The 18344-nt window shown below is 36.4% G+C and overlaps 2 protein-coding genes across 3 annotated transcripts in view; both read left to right on the top strand.

Annotated features, from left to right (window-relative positions):
• Window positions 1-18344, top strand: part of LPCAT2 (lysophosphatidylcholine acyltransferase 2) — a 77395-nt gene that overhangs the window by 40166 nt on the left and 18885 nt on the right. For both annotated transcript variants that reach the window (XM_055299276.2, XM_055299277.2), the window contains 2 exons: window positions 1251-1376; window positions 2784-2937. In XM_055299276.2, coding sequence (XP_055155251.1) covers window positions 1251-1376; window positions 2784-2937 — 280 coding nt within the window. The remainder of the gene's footprint in view (window positions 1-1250; window positions 1377-2783; window positions 2938-18344) is intronic.
• CAPNS2 (calpain small subunit 2) lies at window positions 17143-18139 on the top strand. The gene has a single exon (XM_055299278.1). The coding sequence runs from the start codon at window positions 17216-17218 to the stop codon at window positions 17960-17962; it is 747 nt and encodes a 248-aa protein (XP_055155253.1). The 5' UTR covers window positions 17143-17215; the 3' UTR covers window positions 17963-18139.

The following is an 18344-nucleotide window of genomic DNA, read 5'->3' as shown; positions in this document are numbered from 1 at the left end:
AGTGCTGGGATTACTGGCGTGAGCCACTGCACCTGGCCAAAAAAAATGTTTTATTCTGATTGTATTCATTGAAAATGTAATGTTTCTAGCAATGATTCAACAAAATCCAATGCAGTTTAAAGACATAATTTTGTGGTTTTCACTGAATATTTGTGAATAAAAATTTAGTGAAGAGGAATCTTTATCTCATGTACTGCAACTTTTTTTTGGTATTCAGTGTTTTTCCAGTTCTTATAAATATGTATTTTTTTCAAATCTAATTCACTATCACTTAATCTGTGAGTAGTGAAGTAGGAACTAGGAGTTATACTTTCCCTTAAGGATGGAGGATGTTTAGGTTTAGAAGAAATATCTTTTGCTACAGTATTTTTGGAAGATTGCTATGTAGCAAGAAGGTGATCTCTAGCTATAAAAGATGAAAAACATAGACAGCTAGCAATTTGAATAGATTGCTTACTTACACTATATACAAATGCCATTTATCTGTTTATTTTATTTTATTTATTTTTTGATATGGGGTCCCCCTCTGTCACCCAGGCTGGAGTGCATTGGTGCAGTCTCAGCTCACGCAACCTCTGCCTCCTGGGTTTAAGCAGTTCCCCTGCCTCAGCCTCCTGAGTAGCTGAGACTACAGGTGTGCCACCACCACACCCACGTAATTTTTGTATTTTTAGTAGAGATGGGGTTTCACCACATTGGCCAAGCTGGTCTCAAACTCGTGGCCTCAAGTGATCTGCCTGTGTTGGCCTCCCAAAGTGCTGGGATTACAGGTGAGGGGCACTGTGTGAGGCTCCATTTATCTGTTTAAACAGTACCCTCCATAGGCATTCTTTTTTTGTCCTTTCAATAACCATTTGGAATAAGGATAGTATTCACTCCTATGTACAGATGAGAAAAGTGAGGCTTCATCCATAGCTGGTAAAAAAAACTCCACTAGGACTTGAACCTAAGTCTTCTAATTACTTTCCATGAGACTGAAGGCAACTATTATTATTATTATAGTTAAAACACAAAGCAAAAATTATCAGCTACACAGACAGAAGCATGTAGATATAAGGAGATTAACTTAATCCTTAGTAAGTCTGCGAAGAAATGGAGAAACATGTCTCTTTGTCAAGAAATGCGACAGTTACTGGTTTAAAAAGTAGTAAATACTTTTGCTGTTGTTTGGAACCAGTTAAAGCCTAGTGAAATATGATTACTTTTTTTAAAAAAAAAATGAATTTTAGTTTGCTTCTTAATACTTTTAGAGCTCTGGGAATACCGGTAACAGATCATACCTATGAAGATTGCAGATTGATGATTTCAGCAGGACAGCTAACATTGCCTATGGAAGCTGGGCTGGTGGAATTTACTAAAATTAGCCGGAAATTGAAGTAAGTGTATTTAAAAATGACTACACTTTCATAAAGTTGTCCAAAAGGGATCTGAAATCCTATCTGTTTATTTTCTCCTGCTTCATTAATGCTTAGCTCTAGTTCCCACTTGGTGTATATTGGGAAAGTCGGAGTTGTGAATTTATCTCACATTTTATTCATCTACTTTTGCTTTTTCAAGAACAGTTAACTCAGAGATATGTGCACTGGTCACAGGAGGAGACCAAGGGATAATAAATGTGGATCCACACAGATCTGCCTCCCTACTCAGAGGGAGTTAGTGGCTCAGAGAAGTTAATCCTGCCACCTTCTTACAAGGACAGCATCATTAGATGATACTGGCATGTGGTAGTCAGAACTTCACATGAGAAACATGAATTGATTTGTATAGTTGCAATTCTTACCATCACTGAATATTAAATACTTGCCCTAGATCTGCCTTTTTTTCTGGATACCTATTTTTAAAAAAAAGGCAAAAATCTTCTTCGTGCTCTTTAGATCTAGTTTAAACCATTGAGAACATTCTTGTTGAGCTATTTGCTATAAAAGGTGTAACCCTCAACCTCCCTCTACCCTTATTGCAGTTCATTCTGTTCTCATCCCTATCTGGAGTTTGCAGAATTTATTAATTAACATCCTGTCTATGAATGAGCTGAAGAACCAGTTACTATATCAAAGTTCAGTATTAAAGTATAATATTTTGATAACTGATATAGAAAATATTATCTATATTGTAAGATAACAAAAATGTTTTGCTTTTGTTTGCATATTATGGTTACAATGTTCTGTAGATTTAAAAAGTTTAGTTAGCCACTGAAATTGGGTTAAGAAGTATATGTTAGGTCATTTGTTTAATTCAACAAAGCAAAGGTAGGATATGATGTAAGCTACAGTGCATTTTCCAGTGTTTTATCACCATGGTTTTTCGTAACTAATCTTGGAGGACATGTGTATAGTCTAATGAATCCCCCTATCATAACATTTTGTGAAATATGAATTCATTATCAGCCTGAAAGCTTCTTGAAAGCAGGAATTGTTATTTCATCTTTAAAAACTTAATACATTACTATAGACTCACTAAGTAATGTTTAGATTTAAAATATTTGCTTTTTTATTTTCTTCTCATGAATAATTTATTATTCCACTACAATGTTCTTCTTTTTATTTACTTTTCTTTCCCTGAGATATTTGAGATAATTGTCGGTTATACAAGTATCCTTTAAAAGATTAAATGCCTGCATATATGTTGAATATGTGCTTTTAAGTACCTATTTTATTCTCCTTTACAAATTTAACACTTAAAATATTTTTCTCTTAGATACATTATTAGTAAAATAATGATCATAAAATGTCCATGTGAATTGTAAAGGTCTAATAACATGTATCTATAATTCCTTGTTTGTTTAGATTAGATTGGGATGGTGTTCGTAAGCATTTGGATGAATATGCATCTATTGCGAGTTCCTCAAAAGGAGGAAGAATTGGAATTGAAGAATTCGCCACGTATTTAAAGTTGCCTGTTTCAGATGTCTTGAGACAACTTTTTGCACTCTTTGACAGGGTATGTTAAAATTTAATCTTTCACATTTTTACTCTGTCAGTCCTACAGTGAGTAAATCAATATGGTAGGCAATTTGAAAAAGTTGACAAGTCAGTGTTAGAAGAATCAAGGCTGAGCCTATGGTTTAATTGCATGATTTTGTTTTTTTCTCCTTAATAGTAATATTAATAATTGTGTGTATGTATTGTAACATTTATTATACTGTCATATATAATATAATAAAATATCATATATCATATATCATATCATATATCTATTATTTTAGTATAATATGATATAAAATAATATATGTATCTATTATTTTAAATACCAGGTCAGAAATAAACATTGTGACCATATAACCACATTTGTGGTATGGAACTGGAAGGAATTTTAAAATTTATATCAAAACTCATACATTAATGACATGGGTGTTTAGAATTTTATTCTGAAGGTTTTAGACTTCCAGCTGTAATCCCAGCAGTTTGGGAGGCCAAGTGGGTGGATTTCCTGAGGTCAGGAATTTGAGAACAGCTTGACCAACATGGTGAAACCCTGTCTCAACTAAAAATACAAAAATTAGCTGGGCTTGGTGGTACATGCCTGTAATCCCAGCTACTTGGGAGGCTGAGGCAGGAGAATTGCTTGAACCTGGGAGGCAGAGGTTGCAATGGGCCGAGTTCACGCCATTGCACTTCAGCTGGGCAACAAGAGCGAAGCTCCATCTCTTAAAAAAAAAAAAAAAAAAAAGATATTTTTGTGGTATTCGATGTATTCGATGCTATTTTATAACATTTTACCACAGTAGAACTTCTTTCAAAATTGCAGTCAGTCCTCTCAAACCCTGCCAATGCTTTATCAACTAAGTTCATGTAACAGTCTAAATCAATTGTTGTCATTTTAACAATGTTCACAGCATCTTCATCAGAAGTAGTTTCCATTGCAATAAACCACTTTCTTTGCTCATCCATAAGAAGCATCTTATCCATTCAAGTTTTATCATGAGATTGCAGCAATTCAGTCACATCTTCAGGCTCCGTTTTTAATTCTAGTTCTCTTGCTATTTCCACATCTGCATTTACTTCCTCCACTGAGGTCTTGAGCCCCTCAAAGTCATCCATAAGGGTTGCAGTTGGGTTCTTCCAAACTCCCATTAATGTTGATATTTTGACCTCCTTCCATGAATCATGAATGTTCTTAATGGCTTCTAGAATGGTGAATCTTTTCCAAAAGGTTTTCAATTTACTTTACCCAAATCCACCAGAAGCTACGGCAGCTATATAGTCTTATAGCATTTCTTATGGCAGCTATAGCCTTACAGCATTTCTTAATAAGGCTTCAGAGTCGAAATTACTCCTTGATCTATGGGTGGCAGAACGGATGTTGTGTTAGCAGGCATGAAAACAACATTAGCCTCCTTCTATATCTCCATCAGAGCTCTTGGGTAACTAGGTGCATTCTCAGTGAGCAGTAATATTTTGAAAGGAATCTTTTTTTCCTGAGCAGTAGGTCTCAACAATGTTCTTAAAATAATCTTTAAATCATCCTATGAACAAATGTGCAGTCATCCAGGCTTTGGTGTTCTATTTATAGAGCACAGACAGAGTAGATTTAACATAATGTTTAAGGGCCCTTGCATTTTCAGAATGGCAAATGAGCATTGGCTTCAACTTAAAGCCACCCACTGTATTAGGCCCTAACAAAAGGATCAGCCTGTCTTTTGAAGCCTTGAAGCCAGGCATTGATTTCTCTCTAGGTATGAAAGTCTTAGATGGCATTTTCTTTCATTAAAAGGCCATTTCATCTACATTGAAAATCTTCACCAATTACCTTAGCTAGATTTTCTGGATAACTTGCTGCAGCTTCTCCATCAGCACTTGCTGCTGTATCTTGCACTTTTATGTTATGGAGACAACTTCTTCTCTTGAACCTCATGAACCAACCTCTGCTAGCTTCAATCTTTTCTTCTGCAGCTCCCTCACCTCTCTCAGCCTTCACAGAATTGACGAGAGTTAGAGCCTTATTCTGGATTAGGCTTTGGCTTAACAAAATATTGTGGCTTTGACCTTCTATACAGACTATTCAAACTTTCTTCATAACAGCAATAAGACTGTTTCACTTTCTTATCATTTGTGTGTTCACTGGGGTAGCACTTTTAATTTTCAAGAACTTTCCTTTGCATTCACAACTTGGCTGTTTGATGCAAGAGACCTAGCTCTTGGCCTGTCTGGGCTTTTGACATGCCTTCCTCAGTAAGCTTAATCATTTCTAGCTTTTGATGTAAAGTAAGAAATGTACAACCATTTATGTCACCTGAACACTTAGAGGCCGTCGTAGGGTTATTACTCGGCCTAATTTCAGTATTGTTGTGTCCAGGAAACAGGGAGGACCAAGGAGAGGAAGCAAGACTGGGAATGGCCAGTCAGTCCCTGAAACAATCAGAACACACACATTTATCAATTAAGTTTGCCATCTTACATGGGCAGAGTTTGTAGTGCTCCAAAGCAATTATAATAGTAGCATCAAAGATCACAAATTATAGATCACCATAGCAGATATAATAATAACAACTTTTTTGAAATATTAGGAGAATTATCAACACGTGACATGAAGACATGAAGTGAGCACATGCTGTTGGAAAAATGGCACTGATAGACTTGCTCATGCAGGGTTGTTACAAATCTTCAAATTGTTACAAAAAATACATTGTCTGTGAAGTGCAGTAAAGCAAAGAACAGTAACATGAGATATGCTTGTATTTAGAATTCTGAGTTGACTGTTCTTTTCTTTCAACAGTTTAATAATGTCTTACTTTAAGTGGCCTCCATGGTTTTACAGCCTTACTAGTTGTTCTTCAAGTTTTGACTTTCCTCACCAATCATCCTCTTACGGTATTTTGTCCAGAAGTAGCTGCTTTTTGTATTTTGTTCAAAGTTTCTAGTTATAGTCGAGAATGATAGGCTGGCTAAAGATTCCATCCATCTTGGCGTGTAGCAAAAGTTCCAGTTTTATATTTACTGTTGGGGAAAAAAAAGTAGTTTGTAAAGAAAACATGGCTTGATGACCAAAATAACCCGGGCTTTTTTCTTTTTTCCCAGAGCACACTAAATTCTTCTAATGACTTATTCTGTGATCTCATAGATGAACTATTCTTTAACAAGATGCTGTTAAGCAACCTTCCTTTAGGTTTAGTGCCTGGACCTCTCTTCTGGGCTTGCATGGAGCATAGAAATAATCTGTCTTCATCTATGAAATACTATTGTATGACTGCAGCAGTACTACTATAAAGTGCAATGAAGATTTAGGGGAAGAAAGAAGTAACTTATTGTTTGTTTGTTTTTTTCTTGAGACTGAATATCACCCTGTCACCCAGGCTGTAGTGCAGTGGCGTGATCTCAGCTCACTGCAACCTCTGCCTCCCGGGTCCAAGTGATTCTCCTGCCTCAGCCTCCCAAGTAGCTGGGATTACAGGCATGCACTCCTACACCTGGCTAATTTTTATATTTTTAGTAGAGACAAGGCTTCACAATGTTGGCCAGGCTGGTTTTGAACTCCTGACCTCAGGTGATCCACCCAACTTGGCCTCCCAAAGTGCTGGGATTACAGGCATGAGTTACCACTCCAGCCACAAGTAAATTATTGGATGTAACTGCACAAGTTGGAAAATTAGAGGTACCTTTTTACTTGTATGATTACTAATATTTCTGAGATTTATATAGCATTTTCCACTATGGTTTTAGAAACCATGCAAGTAATTTTAAATAAAATTTCTATATATATGAAACTAGCGATGGGAAAGAACATGGCAGGGATGTACAAACCAGGACAGGAGATAGGGAAATAGGAAGGGACATGAAACAGGGACAAAGGATGAAGTTTATAGCATATCTTAGACATTGTGCTCATCAGGATTTTTAATCAAAATTAAAAATAATATCTGTAGAGCTTGCCCTGTCCTTCAGGTGCCAAACTATTATAGCTAGCAGTTACAGAATTGTTATGACACCAGGGCCGGGTGCGGTGGCTCACGCCTGTAATCCCAGCACTTTGGGAGGCCGAGGCGGGCGGATCACAAGGTCAGGAGATCGAGACCATCTTGGCTAACACGGTGAAACCCCGTCTCTACTAAAAATACAAAAAAAATTAGCTGGGCGTGGTTGCAGGCGCCTGTAGTCCCAGCTACTCGGGAGGCTGAGGCAGGAGAATGGCGTGAACCCATGAGGCGGAGCTTGCAGTGAGCCAAGATCGCGCCACTGCACTCCAGCCTGGACGACAGAGTGAGACTCCGTCTCAAAAAAAAAAAAAAAAAAGAATTGCTGTGACACCAATTCTGTCTTTGATGATTGATGATACCTGCCAACACCCTCATTGTTTGTACAGCACTGTTGAGTATAGGAAGATTTGAGTGGCGAAGGGGATATAAACCAAAGTTTAAAATAACTGCCAGCTAGCTGATTGACTAACTCAGACTAGAGATAACAATTGGCCCAGGCAGTTGGAAGACTGATGAGCCTTTGTAACCTATTTGGTTACCGCATTTTCGCATGAACTGATTTGGTAGGCTGACATATTATTTTATAATTGTGGGGGTTTTTTTTGGATGTTGTTTGTTTGTTTGTTTTACTTCTTTGTATGGTATGTCTGAGGTTTAGATATAAACCGTAACCGTTCTTCAAAGCACTTTTCTTTTGATCTCCAACATACTGGAAGGTAGAGAAAATAGTCTGGAGAATTAATGATTAATGCATTTTCACCTTTCTTGCCTTCCTTTTTCCTTTTTTCCTTTCTCTCTCTGTCTCTGTCTCTGTCTCTCTCTCTGTCTTCCTCTCTCTCTCTTTCTGTTCTGAACACACTTGAATGTCTGTGCCTGTGAAGATTTACTTTGTTTTGAGAAGCTGAATTGTGCAATTGATGCCACACCTTATCTACATACCCACTTTCCATGCTAGGCTTGTTTTGTCAGTCTCTGTGAGTGATTTAGCAGAGGGACGTTTGATGAGAAAGGCAAGAAATTTCAGCAGCTCCATAGTTTGTTTCTTTCAGGGTAGTTTATCTTGCTAATCTAAGCACACAATGGGAGGAAGGGGAGGAAGGATGGGAAAGAGAAAAGGTAAGGTGTCCCTGTTGCTCTTTCAGCAGCTAGAAATTCCTGCATTGGAAAAATGCTCCCATAAGCCCTTCCCATGTTCCCTTCCCACTTTATCCTCCTTTCCCCCTTTCTTCTTTTCTTTTCTCATCTTTCCTCAAGTCTAATGCTGTTGCGGTTGGCATTTGGGGGATGGAGGGAAAACCTCAATATCTCTCCACCATTCCTTTACTTTTTCTTCCCACCTACATTCTTGGTTAGTCTACAAAAACTTCATAATGTTTTTTGTTTTTGTCTCAATTTATCCTACAAAAATATGCTATTAGCTCCTTCTAACATGTCTTTACATTCTCAGATATTTGATGGCAGACAGTTTGAAGGCCCAACAGAAATGTGGTATTCACGATCCAAAGCATGGCATAGTTCACTAGTTTGGGATAATTTCCTTTGGAAAGGTCTCATATCTTTGAAAAACAAAAAAGACCCTTTTCATCTTTAGGTTTAATTTTGCTTCTTATTTTCGTGAATGTGTTCTTAACTCTCTGGTTCAGAGGTTCATTGGGGATTAGTTAAATGTCCAGATGAGTGACAGCTAAGAGCTTAAACAATGGTTTAAAACAATGGCTTCTCAACATTTTTTATGTTTACAATTCAGATTAAGAGTAGACGTTATGCCAGCACACTTGAAGGGATTCAAAGACACTTAACAAGATTAAGAAATTTTTACACTGGCTAAATCAGAATTAATTATAGCACAATCATTTTTACAGTTATAACAATGTCTTGCAATGTCCAAACAACATCATTGTTCATTTCATCCCCCTTCAGCACCGTGTTATTCAGCAGTTGTGTGCTGCCCTGGCAGTGTTATCTTCTGTACCTATAAAACAGTTCTCACATATTTCTATAAGCGCATAATTTTTTTTGCAAACTTGCCAATATACCATATTATCTGTCTCTTACCTCCTACCACAAGCAAGTCATATTTCTTCCACACTACATCTCAAGATGCATTCATCTTAATTTTCTATCTAACACTGTCAACATACTCACTAGCAGCAAAGCTATATTTCAGTCAGGAAACTTTTTCTGTAAAGGACCAGATAGAAAATATTTTTGACTTTGCAGACCATATGGTGTTTGTTACAACTATTCATTTCCACTATTATAGAGCAGAAATGGCCATAAAAATACATAGATGAATAGCATGACTGTGTCCCAATAAAACTTTATTTACAAAACAGGCCCAGATTGGATTTGGCCCACCAGCTGTAGTTCACTGGTCCCTACTGTATTTCCTAAGCTGATGAAAACAAAGCATGCTCATAGGTTTAAGAACTGGATTGAAGGATTACTACAAGTCACTGTAAGTCTGACTTATAGTGACTGTTATTAATTTGTGGGTATTCTACATCTGATTTAAAGGGATCACTAAGACTCTTTATTATTGACTAATCTGTCTAGCTCTTGTTACTATCCTCCCATAGTTGTAAGTAATGATGTATCATTCATCTTCACAGAGGAGAGGAAAAGAGTGAGGAAATTGATTTCTAATTCTAAGCTGTAGCCTGGCATGAGCTCACTTTCTCTTTTTACCAACACCATTATGTGCATCATAGATTATTCCTTAGTAAAATTTAGATAGATGGTTATGATTTCCATTGTGTAAGAAATTTAACAACGGCCATGATTTTTCCCATTTCTACTCCTAACAAGTACTTAGTTCTTCTGGCATTACTATGTACTTTGTTTAAATACTAGACAGGAAAAGTTTGTATATACTTTAGCACTTTGGCAATCCAGCCTTCTTGGCTATTGTAAACTTCTGTAGATGTTTTATTACTGTTTCACATTATGTGGAATGAATGTGTTTCTTTATTCCAAGTTTTTCCTGTCTGCCCTGTTCTTGTTCTTGGTATTAGTTCAAGTGTTAAATCTTGAGTGCCAATAATAACAAACATCCTTGCCTGCCCCTTCCTGTTAGAGAAGGTAGGGTGCTGTAGTGTGCAGGTTTTCTGCTCATGCTGAGAGTTAGGACAGGGCACTTAGGTGGCTTAAATGACTGGAAACAAACAGTAAAGTCTTCTATCTTTTAAGTTTCCAGTTCAGGTTTTATATGTAATACAGTATTTCATAATTCACATGAAAAGAACCATTTTGATTCCAATCCGTCAATCAGGATTTGCTATGAAGTCTATTCCACAACTTATATGATACAGTTTGCAAAAAAAAAAAAGCTATAACTTTCTGGGTGTGATGCATAAACTTTTCTATTCAGTTGTATAAGCTGCCTTGAAAGTTTGGTTCTATATGTCTGAGTATTTCCCTATTCAATTCTCAGGTTCACTTAACTCCTCCATTTAGTCCATTATAGTATTTTCTGTGTCTGAGTGTAGTTAACTAAAATGTCCATTTAGACATGAGAATTATATGCTTTACTTTTGGCTTCTCAGTGCAAGTATACTTGGGAGATGCACAGAGGAAACAGAAAGGAGACTGTAAAATTAAAATGTAACTTTTTAAACTAGAGCAAGGGAGTAATTACTGGCCTCCTCCAAGAGCACAAGGAAGTAAAGACCAAGGCTTTGTAAAAAGAAAATTGTGTCAGACCAATTTAATTTCCCTGTATGACAGAATGACAGTCCAAGATGATAAGGAAAACGAAATAGATTTCATCTATATGACTCTAGAAAGGCTTTTGATTTCATCCAACATGACATTCTTATCAACAAATTAGGAAGGTCTGGTCCAGATCATATTGCAGTTAGATGAAAGCCCCACTTGACAGAAAGGCTTCATCTAAAATGGGAGTTGTGAGTCCTTCTGTGTTATACTAGATGAGGTTCAATTCCCCTTGGAATTCTGTTTGGAAAGCAACGTGCTTAATAGGTTGCAGTCACCAGACAATATGTCAAAGTGGGAATAAGGGTAAGTGAGCATGTCTTTAAAAGTTGTAGAACCAGACCCAGATAAAGAAAGATTAAATTAAATTAATATATAGCATAAAAAGGTGTAGGCACCAGAAGGAAACTAAATCCAAGAATGATGTTGCTGTCACAAGTCTAGATTCACAGAATTGTAGTGCTAAACAGACCTTTGGGTATCAAATTGCCCATCTTCTTCATTTTGCAGAAGATTGCCAGCTCAAGAGAGGAAGTTACATGCCCAAGGCCACACAGCTGGTTAATTGCAGGACTGAGACTAGGATTCCTAGTTTGGTATTCTTTTTTACTACAAACTGTCACTATTTTTAAAAAATAATTCTCTTGAGGCATATTTTACATATCCTAATTCACCCAAGTATACAGTTCAATAATTTTTTTTGTAAATTTACCAAGTTGTGCAGTCATCAACTTTCAAGCAGTTTTAGAACATTGCCATCACCCCAGTATGATTTTTTATGTCACTAACTGTTAGTTCCTGTCACCTACTTATCCCCTAGCCCTAGGCAACCACCAATCAACTTTCTATCTCTATCGATTTGCCTTTTCTGGACATTTTATATAAATGGAATCCTATAATGTATGTCTTTTGTGTCTGGCTTCTTTCACTTAGAATAATGTTTTAAGGTTTATCTATCTTGTAGCATGTATCAGTCATCATTTTATTGCCAAATTGTATTCTTTTATGTGGACACATCATATTTTCCTTATCCATTTGCCAGTTGGTACACATTTAGGTTTTTTCCATTTTTGGACTATTTTGAATAAAGTTTTTAATAACATTGTGTCTCATTGTGTACTTTTTAAGTCTAATAACTTTGTTCCCCAAATTGGGACTAAATTATCCATCAGATGTGGCTTCTTCCCCTCCTACACTTTTTTTTTTTTTTTTTGCAGATATGGATGGTAGAGTTCCCACAGACAGCAATTAAGGTTGCTATTAATGTTCTAATAAATAGCCATAGGGGATTAAATCATCCAGAGGAGAAAAAGCTTGTTAATCTAATAATAGTCTTTTATTCTATGATGGCTTATGAGAAACTGTTAGCCAAATGCCCTCCATCTTCACAGAAAATAAATGAGAAGAATTGGATTTAAACCACAGCAAAAAAAAACACTTCAGACGGGCACAAGGAGGCACATTTTATATGACAGTCGATATCATCAAGTTAATTTGCAGTATTATAAAAACAAAGTTCATGTAATTTTCTCTGAGAGAAGCTTATATGAATGGGTTTAAATCTGTCTAAAGCCAGATGGCCCCTTGTGATTCCCTAAAAGGAAGACAGTTCTTTTGCGATACTTTTGCTGAGTAGTTAAAGAAGACATTTGGTTTTTGGTGTTCACAGAGGCCATTTCATTGTGCCTATGAGAAATAAAATCAGTTGTTGGAAAGTTTTACACAAACCACTCAGTGTGGCAGAAGACAGGACATTGCTCTCATGTCCTGGACAGAGTGATGTCCCCTGGCTACTATTCTCTCCCTAATAATAGCTAGAATAATCATTATTCAGTTCTAGAATTACATAATTTCCAAAGCAATTTCACATCTAATCTCCTTTTGACTTTGCATTTGAGCTGTCAGTAGTTTCTACAATTACTTGTGAGACTCTGCCACATAGCAGTTCAAAACCCTTTCCAATCTGATTCCATTTTGTTGATCTCTCTTTATCTCTCATCACTCCTAGCAATAGAGTCTCATCACATTGTACTATTCACCATCTCTTGAATACCTCATATTCTGTAGCTCTTCTGTATTTTTGCTAGACTGTCCTTTTATATCCCTTATCTATTTGGAGAACTCTGAGACTCAGCCTCCAGTCAGGCCTACACATGATCTCTTCTATAGGTAAATGTTCTCCTTTCCTTTGCCTCAGAAGAATTCACTGATCCCTTTTTGTGTGCCTCTACTGGTTTGATATCATAGGACAGTGTACTAGCTGCATGACCTTGGATAACTAGCTTAACTTTTCTTGAGTTTTTCTTACCTTATCTAAAATTCATTTGTATCTTTCAGAGGAATTCAATGAAACCTAAATACTAAAACATATTATATACAAATATAATAGATTAGTATTAATAGTAGAAATGTGAACATAGACTTCATATTATAATTATACCAGTTTCCTGTAGTTCTACTTGATTTTTGAGCACAGCCATCCTGCTTTATTCACCTTTGTAACCTAAGTACTAGCTGAAGTCCTGATACATAATAAATCAGATTGAATCATTTGAAGTAAGCAAGGGCGATATTATTATTATCATTTTGTAGATTTGAAATTCAGACCCCAAATGCTAAGTAATATAATGACTTAATCATTAAGTCCTAGCTGCTTTTCCCCAAGTTCACCAATAGAACTTCCAATAACCTCTGGAGGACCTGTACTCTGACTATAACTAGTATTAAAGGTAGGATTTCTCAAAGTATTATCCAGGCTACCTGTTACAGACTGACTTCTGAAGATGCCTATTAAAAACATAAACTCAAATCTCAAAAATATACTGTTGAGGGGGGAAAAAGCCAGACACATAAAACCAGAAATGAAAGAGAAGACATTGCTACCAATTTTACAGAAATAAAAGGATGATGAATGAGTACTATGAACAACTGTATGCCAACAGATTGCATAAGCTAGATGAAATTGTCAAATTCCTACACAACCTACCAAGACTGAATCATGAAGAAGTAAAACACATAATAGACCTACAACTAACAAAGATATTACATCAGTAACCAAAAACCTCCCAACAAAGAATAGCCCAGGACCAGTTGGCTTCACTGGAAAATTCCACCAAACATTGAAAGAAGAACTAACACCAGTTCTTTTCAAACTCTTCCAAATAATTAAAGAAGAGGGAATACTTTCTGATTCATTCCATGAGGCCAAAGTCAGATAAAAACACTAGGAGAGAAGAAAACTATAGACCAATATGCCATATGAACATGGATGCAAAAATCAACAAAATGCTAGCAAACAGAATTCAACAGGACATTAAAAGTATTATATACCATGATCAAGTGGGATTTATTCCTGGAATGCAAGATGGTTCAATATATGAAAATCAGTTAATATAACATAGCATATTCTCAGAATGAAGGGGAAAAATCACATGATCATCTCAATGGATGCAGAAAATGCATTTAACAAAATTCGGTACTCTTCCCTGATAAAATCACACAACAAACTAGAAGGAAAGTGCATAAACACCATATATGAAAAGCTGGTAGCTAACATTGTGTTCAGTGATGAAAGACTGAAAGCTTTTCCTCTAAGATCAGGAATAAGACTAGGATGCCCACTCTCATGCTTCTACCAACATGGTATTGGAAATCATCGCCAGAACAGTTAGGCAAGAAAAAGAAATAAGAGGCATATGAATTAGAAAGGAAGAAGTAAAATTATCTCTGTTAACAAATGATATGATCTTATTTGTAGAAAACCCCAAAGATCCCCCCTCACACATACAAAACACAGAACTAATTAAGGGACTTAGCAATGTTACAGGATATGAATCAGCACACAAAAATCAGTTGCATTTTATAAACCAACAATGAACAATTCTGAAAAGGAAACTAAGAAAACAATTCCATTACAATGGCATAGAAAAAATTAAAATACTTAGGAATAGACTTCAAGAAGGAAGCTAAAGACTTGTACACTGAAAACTACAAAGCGCTGCTGAAAGAAATTGAAGAAGAGTCAAATAAATGGAAAGATAGTCCATGTTTATGGATTAGAAGACAATATTAAGAGTCAGTACTTCCTACAGTGATGTACGGATTTAAAGCAATCCTTTTCAAAGTCCCAGTGTTTCTTTACAAAAATAGAAGAATCAATCCTGAAATTCGTAGGGAATTTCAAGGGACCCTGAATAGCCAAAACAATCTTGAAGAAGAATAACAAAGTTGAAAGCCTGACATTTCCTCATTTCAAACCTTACTTCAAACCTACAGTAATCAAAACAGTGCAGCACTGGTTTCAAGAAAGACATATAAGCCAATGGAATAGAATAGAGAACCCAGAAGTAAGCCCTTGTGTATATGGTCATATGATTTTCAGCAAGAATGCCAAAACCATTCAGTGGGGAAAGGATGGTCTTTTCAACAAATAGTGCTGGGAAAATTATATATCCACATGCAAAAGAATGAAGTTGGACCCTTACCTTACACATATACAAAAGTTAACATATACAAAAGTTAACTCAAAATGGATCAAAGATCTAAACATAAGAGCTGAAACTATAAAACTCTTCGGTGAAAACAGAGGAAAAGGTTCATGACACTAGATTTCTCAATGATTTCTTGAATATTACACCAAAAGCACAGGCAGCCAAAGAAAAATAGATAAATATGACCACATACAAATTTTAAACTTTTGTGCATCAAAGGACACTAACAACAGAGTGGAAAGGTAACCTACATAATGAAAGAAAATATTTACAAATTATATATCTGATAAGGGATTAATATCTAGAATATTTAAAGAACTCCTGCAACTCAACAACAAGAAACCCAACAAATAACCAGATTTTAAAATGGCCAAAAGATTTAAATAGACATTTTTCCAAAGATCTTCTTTGGCCAGTAAGTATTAATACATTAAAAGATGTTCAACATCATTAATCATTAGGGTAATGCGAATCAAAACTACAATGTTATACCACTTTACACCCATTAGGATGGCCATTATTAGAAAACAAAACAAAACAAAAGAGAAAATAACAAGTGTTTGCAAGCATATGGAGTAATTGGAACTCGTGTGTATTGCTGGTGGGGATGTAAGTGGTACAGTCAATAAGGAAAAGCGTATGGTAGTTCCTTAAAAAGATAAAAATAGAATGATTTGATTCAGCAATTCCACTTCTTGGTATATACCCAAAAGAATTGAAAGCAAAGACTCAAACAAATATTTGTATACCCATGTTCATAGCAGCATTATTCCCAATAGCCAAAGGGGCAACCCAAGTATTCACCAATGGGATAATGGAAAAACAAAATGAGTATATTAATGCAATATAATATTATTCATCATTAGAAAGGAAGGGAATTCTGACACATGCTACAACATGGATGAATCTTGAAGAAATTATGCTCATTGAAATAAGCAAGTAGACAAAAGAACAAATACTGTACAATTCCACTTATATAAGGCATGCAGAGTAGTCAAGTCATAGAGATAGAAAATAGAGTGATGGTTACCAGGGGTGGGGGAAGGGGAGAATGGGAGTTATTCTTTAATGGGTACAGTTTCAGTTTTGCCAGATGAAAAAAGTTCTGAAGATAGCTGGTGGTGGTGGTTTCACAATGCAAATATACTTAATGCCACTGAACTCTATACTTAAAAATGGTTAAAATAGTATATTTTATGGTATGTGTATTTTATCACAATTTTAAAATATTTAACATTTTTATAATGAAAAAGGAATAAATGAAAGAGTCTGTACTGTCTGATTTAATTTATTTAGGGTGCAAAAATCAATCTATGGTGTTGATGTCAGGACAGTGGTTATCCTTGGAAGAGGGAAGTAACTGGAAAGAAGTATGAAGAGGCCTCTGGGATGTGTGCAGTCTGTGAAATTCTTTGAGCTGTCCATTTGTGATTTATGTGATATATTTTTTACATGTATATTACACCTCAAAAATGATTTTAGCAATGTCGATCACAGACCCCACAGCAGACTTATGGAATCAGAATCTCTGGGAGTGGAAATTCAGGACCTTGCATTTTAAAAATCTCCCTTCTAAGTTTGTCTTAAGACTACTGGATTTTGAGAATCTTTGCTAAAGGAAGAGGATTAGATAAATATTTTCCAATACCCCAGATTTCTTCAATTCTATCCTAACAATAAATATTTCTTAGAAAAGAAATTTTTGATTTCCTTGCATCATTTACCTTCTCCCTGTTAGGAAAATGCACATCATTTTTTAGGTGCTGAGACAGAGGACTAAGAAATCAATGACATAAAAATGCATAGTTTAATTTTTTTAAAAAAAACTATTATCCTAAGGTGTCCTAAATACTATAATTTATAAATATCTGGAAGAGTGAAAACAATTTTATTGAGGCCTTGTAAAATATGGCAGGTGCTAGGACCTCTTGGAACTCAGGTATCTTCAGTAGGATGTGAAACATCACATCATGGGGCGTGGTACAGTGTGAGCAGGTAAAGAAAAGCCAGTTCTTCCACATGTAAACTACTTGAACTCCATTTCATCTTTTTTCGTACCATCTCTAAGATTGCTGCCGCATTTGCTTGTTAAACTGAAAGCATGTTTCTTGCAAAGGCTCTATTGGAAGGAGCGGATCGAGGTCTTGGAGAAGCTCTTGGAGGCCTCTTTGGAGGAGGTGGTCAGAGAAGAGAAGGAGGAGGAAGAAATATTGGAGGGATAGTTGGAGGAATTGTGAATTTTATCAGTGAGGCTGCAGCAGCTCAGTATACTCCAGAACCGCCCCCCACTCAGCAGCATTTCACCAATGTGGAGGCCTCAGAAAGTGAGGAAGTTAGGCGATTTCGGCAACAATTTACACAGCTGGCTGGACCAGACATGGAGGTGGGTGCCACTGATCTGATGAATATTCTCAACAAAGTCCTTTCTAAGCACAAGGATCTGAAGACCGATGGTTTTAGTCTCGACACCTGCCGGAGCATTGTGTCTGTCATGGACAGTGACACGACTGGGAAACTGGGCTTTGAAGAATTTAAGTATCTGTGGAACAACATCAAGAAATGGCAGTGTGTTTACAAGCAGTATGACAGGGACCATTCTGGGTCTCTGGGAAGTTCTCAGCTGCGGGGAGCTCTGCAGGCCGCAGGCTTCCAGCTAAATGAACAACTTTACCAAATGATTGTCCGCCGGTATGCTAATGAAGATGGAGATATGGATTTTAACAATTTCATCAGCTGCTTGGTCCGCCTGGATGCCATGTTTCGTGCCTTCAAGTCTCTGGATAGAGATAGAGATGGCCTGATTCAAGTGTCTATCAAAGAATGGCTGCAGTTGACCATGTATTCCTGAAGTGGGAACTGAGAAGTCAAGACCCTCCCTTGAGGACAGGACTGAAAACCTTGCCAAGCTGTACACAGTTGCTGATACCCTGTGCAACAGCTCTCATTTCCTGGCAAGCTCTTTCACAACTCTACATATTTCTGATTGTGTGCTGCCTTTTACTGCTGAATTAAAATGGATATTTCATGAAAAATGTTCTGAGTGGTTTGTATATCAGCTTTTTGAGATTTGGATTTATATGGACTTACATATATATGATGGGGAGGTTGTGGGGTAGAGTTCTAATGGAGTAGATTTTTAAAGGTGTTGCTTATTTAGTGAATAAATTCCAAGGAGTTGGAACTTTATTATTGTTGTTATTGTTGTTAAGAATGAATTTTTTTAATCCTAG

This window comes from Symphalangus syndactylus, chromosome 11 (genome assembly GCF_028878055.3).
Source record: "Symphalangus syndactylus isolate Jambi chromosome 11, NHGRI_mSymSyn1-v2.1_pri, whole genome shotgun sequence".
Lineage (NCBI taxonomy): Eukaryota > Metazoa > Chordata > Mammalia > Primates > Hylobatidae > Symphalangus > Symphalangus syndactylus.
Note: the sequence above shows the minus strand (reverse complement) of the source record. Positions and strands in the feature narration are given on the sequence as shown.

What these genes read in the sequence shown, in the direction of transcription:
- CAPNS2 (XM_055299278.1), top strand. Translation starts at nt 17,216, where the DNA reads ATGTTTCTTGCAAAGGCTCTATTGGAAGGAGCGGATCGAGGTCTTGGA.